The 5,935-nt window shown below is 40.6% G+C and overlaps 1 protein-coding gene across 1 annotated transcript in view; it reads right to left on the bottom strand.

The window, feature by feature from the left end:
* TXNRD1 (thioredoxin reductase 1) overlaps positions 1 to 5,935 on the bottom strand; it is a 29,427-nt gene that overhangs the window by 8,356 nt on the left and 15,136 nt on the right. Inside the window, exons 9-11 of the mRNA XM_009332958.1 lie at positions 5,892 to 5,935; positions 4,074 to 4,230; positions 1,017 to 1,124 (exon numbers count right to left, since the gene is read on the bottom strand). The exon at positions 5,892 to 5,935 is cut by the window's right edge and continues 33 nt beyond it. Of these exons, the coding sequence (XP_009331233.1) occupies positions 1,017 to 1,124; positions 4,074 to 4,230; positions 5,892 to 5,935 (309 nt within the window). The remainder of the gene's footprint in view (positions 1 to 1,016; positions 1,125 to 4,073; positions 4,231 to 5,891) is intronic.

Below are 5,935 nucleotides of genomic sequence, written 5' to 3'. Positions count from 1 at the left end.
ATGATAGAGAGGTCAGAATAAACTAAATTAGGACTTAGCCACAAGACAAATGCTTTTGGATGCACATTGTCAAAAATGACTTTGGAAATGGAAAGTGCATTTTCCGCAAAGACAGGTCCAGTGTTACACATGTAACAGCAAGAATTTGACTCAATAACAAAAATTTGGCTGTGTATGTACAAACTTTGTGGGGAGAACAGAATTTAAACCCCTGCCCTGTAGTCAGGTTAACAGTACTTGACAAACTGCCACTTTAAGTCATATTTACTTCTTCTCTCCACAGTCCAAGTCAAAAAATATAATTGACAAAGCTAAGAGGGAGACAAATTCTCAACTTTATGAGCCACCACTTACCTGCTTATTTCCCCAAATAATGCTCCTCAGGTGATCTTCATGGGACATGAAAGTTCAGTTTATTGTCAGACTCCGTCCCCTCACACTTTCTGTAATGTGGTCTGGACGGTATTTTGTAAGAACAGCCTTAGGCACTAAGTGCTTACATACGTCTAATTTCACTCTTGACCAGCAATCCCGGTGAATGTAAAGGGATCACTCATGTGAGTAAAATTAAGCACATACCTCCTTGCATAGTCAAAATAAACAGGAAAAACGAGCGTAACAACGTTTGGCTTTATAAAGTAAAAATCATCATGGCAAGGAATTTGCCACACTGTAGCTACAAAAAGCTCCACTTTGACATTAAAACCAATGTATTGCTTCCAACACATAACCAGCTTTAATTTATCCTGAAGTATTTGCAGACACAAAGAAACCTTTTTTTTTTTTACCAAATATTCCACCTTCAAGCCCTGTTTGCCAAAAATAGAACATATTTGCAACTAGAGCTATCGGAATTGGGGACTATTTTTATAACATGCCTAGAAACTGCCAAGGAAGACAAAAATGTACCTAGTCACCTCCTGCCCTTACATCAGAGTGCTGTTTTAATCGACTCTTAACATTATTTTAAATTACAAATTGGGAACTTAAAATCCAGATGAAACTAAGGCAGTTACCTCAATGTTTTTCTCCCCAAACTTCTCCACCGCAGTCTCTTCAGAATACCCACAGGCTCCATACTCCAAAGGAGTGAATACAGTAGTTGGAACATTCGCATAGTCACACTGTGTGGCATTCAAAACAAATAAAAAACCCACACAACATCAGTAATAAAATCAGCACAATGGGTAAAAATGCAGCAGTCTGAAATTCAGACAGGAAGAAAAGTTGGATTATTCAGAATTCTGAAAGCTACTTTCTTTTTTTTTTAATAAAAAAATTTGTTTTAAATTAAACTACAGTTTTGGTGTTGTCCCTCTCAGAGGCGTTAACTAGGGCAAGAACAGAAAGACAATTTAAAGCCACACTGACATTAACATGCATAGATTAAAAGGAAGAGGAAATTCAGTGTCTGTTTTAAAAATGTACCAGATCAAAGGTCTGGTACATTTTTAAAACAGATAAAAAGTAGACTGTTCAACTGTCTCTACAAAGCATGCCATTTTTAGCTGGGAATGCTGCAAAGACAACACCACCATCAAAACACATCATCTTTTTTATCAACTGTGGCCTAGGCAATGCCAAAGAATCAAAGACATGAACTACAGCCATTTGGGGGGACAGCTAGAACTAGAACTGATACCATGCGCCTAATCACATACCATGAGAGACAAACAATAACCCCTGACTTCACTGGACCTTCACAGGGTTCTAGAAGTTCCATCCTTGGGCCACCTCTGGGCCTGATGACCCTCACTGCAAAGAAGTTTTTTCTTATGATTAAATGGAATTTTCCTGTGTTTCAGCTTGAATCCATTGCCTCTTGTCCTTGCACTTTCTACCACTGAAAAGAGTCTGGCTCCATCTTCTTTACTCTCTACCATCAGGTATAAATACACATTGATATAAGAGCCCACCAAGCCATCTCTTCTGCAAGGTATAAAAATTCCCAGCTGTCTCAGCCTCTCCTCATATGCCAGATGCTCTAGTCCCTTTATCATAGTCATGGCCCTTTGCTGGACTTGCCCTGTCCTCCTTGTACTGGGGAACGCAAAGCTGGACACAAAATCCAGACCTGTCTCACCAGAGCCAAGTGGAGGGGAAAAGGTCACTTCCCTCCACCTGCTGGCAATGGTCTGCCAGGATGCATCTGCAGGATGCAGCCCAGGATGTCACTGGCCTTCTTTGCCATAAGGGTACATTGCTGGCCCACGGCCAACTTGTCCTCCAGACTCCTCGAGGTTTTCTCTGCACAGCTGCTTTCCAGCTGGTGGGTCCCCAGCCTGTGCTGGTGCACGGGGTTACACCTCCCCAGGCACAGGACTTTGCACTTCTCCTCACTGAACTCCGTGAGATTCCTGTCAGCCCATTTCTCCAGCCTGACGAGGTCCCTCTGAGTGACAGCACAACCATCGGGTCCATCAGTCACTTCCCCCCAGTTTTGTATCATCTGCAAACTTGCTGAGGGTGCACTCTGCTTCATCATCCAGATCATTAATGAAGATGTTAAACAGTACTGGACCAAGTACCCAACCCTGTGGCACACCACTAGTGACCAGCCTCCAGCTGGTCTTTGCAATGCTGGTCACAGCCCTTTAAGCCTGGCAGTTCAGCCAGTTTTCAGTCCACCACACTGTCCACTTATCTAGCCTGTACTTCACCAGTTTGTCTATGAGAATGTTATGGGAAACAGTGTCAAAAGCCTTACTAGAGTCAAAGTAAAAAACATCCACTGCTCTCCCCATATCCACCAAATAGTTATTGTGCCATAGCAGACTAGCAGGCTGATCAGCTCTATTTAATTTCTAGTAATTTTAATTTCTGTGGACTTATACTCTAATTAATTTCCTTTGTGACTGGGGATCAACTAAGATGCTGCTTACCATTCTTTCCCCACCTATCCATAACACCTCATTATATTTCACACAATCACCCTTTCTGGATTTGTTACAACAGCAACGTAAGCCAGGATCCCATCTAAGTAGTTACTCATTTCTTGGATTCACTGAAAGAGATGATGCTTTCTTTGGCAGTCTAAGGATTTTCATACCTAGAGAGACAGTTATCTGGCATGAAATGTAAATTAAGACATATCCATAGTATTGCAGCAAGAAAAAAAATCTGGCTTCGGCTACGGTTTTCTTAAACTTTGCCTGGCTGATGTAATGACATTATGCACACTGATTCAGAATTCTGTTACCGCAATACCTGCCAACCTAAAATAAACAACTCAATCAAGCTCTAAATGTGACCGACAGCTGAACTTGATATGAATGCAGCAGGCTCTGAAAGAGAAAAACATTTATGCTTATGCCCTACGGTTATGAAGGTGAGACAAGCACCCACATCAATGGTGCTTGTATAACAGTTCTTCAAAGGCACTCCCTTCCTCCTGGTTTAAAGATAAGGTGTAAAGGAGTACCCATGCTACTCCTATTTGGACTAGCATAACTTGACTGAAACCCACAGTTGCAATAGTACGAAACGTAAACATTGAATTGAGGAACTGAACATCTCAGGTATAAGTACGTGCTGACTTATAGGTACGTTTGATCTTCCTTTGTGTCTATATTCAATTATAAGCAGAACTATGTATTACATTGAAAACATACGGATGAGAAGTGAAAAAATTAGTGGAAATAACGTTGAAAATGAAGAGCATCACAAATCCCTTTTACACTCTATTTAGGGACCGTAGGTAGGTTTAGCAAACTGCCTATGAATTAGAGTTAAAGCATTTAATGGGATGGGAATGATTGCTGACTTTTAGGGAAGGCGGTAGAGTTAAAAACAAGTTACATGATCTCAGTTAATTTTATTATCATTATACTCTGAGAGAAAAATAAAACCTCTTAATAGGAAAAAAAGAGACTACTGCTTAATCCATAGGGCATTAATTTCATCCTACACAATTAGTAGAACATATCTGCAGTAATATCTTTGCAAGGGGAAAATGAAAGTGATCATCAAAGCTAATCCTTAAAAGCCTACTGAGTTTTCCATAAACAAGCAGACTTGCACTCTACACGGAGAAGTAGAGCAATGACAGTGTTTTGTGGCAACTGGTTCCTTACCTTACTGGTTGCCCCAGCATAAAGCCTTTGAACTAACAATCTTCCTGCCTGGATTGCCAGTGGTGTGAGTTCCAGCTTGTCCTGCAGTATATCTCCAACAGCATAGATATACGGCACGTTTGTTTGCTCCTCATCGTTGACAGGAATTTTTCCTGTTCTGCAATTTGAATTAGCAAGAAAAAAGATCTAAGTGTTCTGCTGTGAAGACTGGAGATGTAAATAACCTTGCAGCAGTTAGGCCCTTTAGCTTTAAGAGAAAGACATGTATTTGAAGTATGAGAGAAAGAAGTCATATTCACAATCTTACAACCTTGGGCAAGAATGTGAAGTGTGCAAATTTGACCAAAACTATGGGAATTTACACACTGGATAAGAAGGGAGCCCGTGAAGTTGCAATTCATCTCCTGAATCAATTCTTCGGTGAGGCATAAACCATTTCCTCAAACACCCTCTACTACCAGCTGAGCTGTGTACTGGCAACGTTGAGGAATGACAGGAAGAGACGTTATCCCACTCAAGCTGTCGGACAAAAGAATTTCTCCACTACTGAAATTCCAGTCCAGTGGCTGAAGCAGTTTCTATAAACTTACCCTTCAGGCTTCTACACAGAGACGGGTCAAGCTGTTAGACACTCTACTTAAGGGACAGCCAGCAAGCTTTTTAGCTATATTTGTACTGAGCCAATGGAAGGTTTTAGTTATTAATATTTCGCACTTCATTAATAAATGAGATAGTGCAGTGATCACTGCAGGAAACATATGTAACAGGGAAACCTAATCAGACAGGCACAGAAACAGTCATACAGTTACCTGAGGGACCAGCGGCGATTCTCATATTAAAATCCAACTCCCTCAATTTTGCTTTTGTTAACAAATCTACAGTTTATGTTCTTAATGTTATATTCATTCTATTAAGCTAGTAATAGGTGTCCTGATGTCAGAAAGATGCGTACTGTTCTACAAGACAACATGGATCTGTGAATTTTGAGTGAACCAAAACTTCCACTTATTTAGAACATCACAACAGTTCCATTCAGCAACATCAAGTCACTGCATTCATATATAAGCTGCCCTCTGCACTGTTTTTCCATAGACTATCAAGTCAAGTTCATGGTCCTGTGTCTTTTCTTCAAAGGGAACATCATCTAGGCCCCACATGCCTAGAAGATGTTTTAGTTACCAATATTGAAAATGTTACTGATAGCTCCACTCCCTGGTGCAACGACCTCACTACATTAAACATTAAATGCTCCTCCTTGGGAGACAGATTGTTCCCAAGGGTTGCTTTAAGGCAAGAAATAAACTCCTTCAAAAACTAAAACACATCACCAACTCCAACTGCGAGTTTAAGGAATGCTACTTTGACCTTGTATTTCAAAATAAGCATACAGTAGCATTTACATTAAAAATTTAAACAAAACCCACCACACTAAAAGCCTGTATGAACAAGCAAATCTCTGCCCCAAGAAGTGGTAGAGAGAAAAAAAAGGAGATGGGAATAAGAGTACAAGCAACAACTGACAGATGCTAGAAAGCCCAGTCACTGGAAGAAGCTGAGACTGACCTGTGAACCTAGACAGAATGGAACAGACACTTTTGACTCCCAGCATTTAGGAACTGACATTTCAGTATCAAAAAAGCAAATGTGACAGTACCATCGGAGAAAACGCAGCTATCTGCTACGCAGTCTCCTATTCAAGCGTATGCAAACAGGAAACAAATTTGTCCTCAAAGCGTTTGAATGTCTGTGCACCACTACCATTGCAGTAGTAAATGACACAAGCTCAGTAGCCAGTGGTGTACAAACATCTGTCCTTACTTTTCATTGATCTTCACTCCAACTTTGTCCAAACCAATTTTTCT

The sequence above is a fragment of the Pygoscelis adeliae genome, unplaced genomic scaffold, assembly GCF_000699105.1.
Source record: "Pygoscelis adeliae isolate BGI_AS28 unplaced genomic scaffold, ASM69910v1 Scaffold38, whole genome shotgun sequence".
NCBI lineage: Eukaryota > Metazoa > Chordata > Aves > Sphenisciformes > Spheniscidae > Pygoscelis > Pygoscelis adeliae.
The sequence above is the reverse complement of the archived record's forward strand: the minus strand, read 5'-3'. Positions and strand labels throughout refer to the sequence as shown.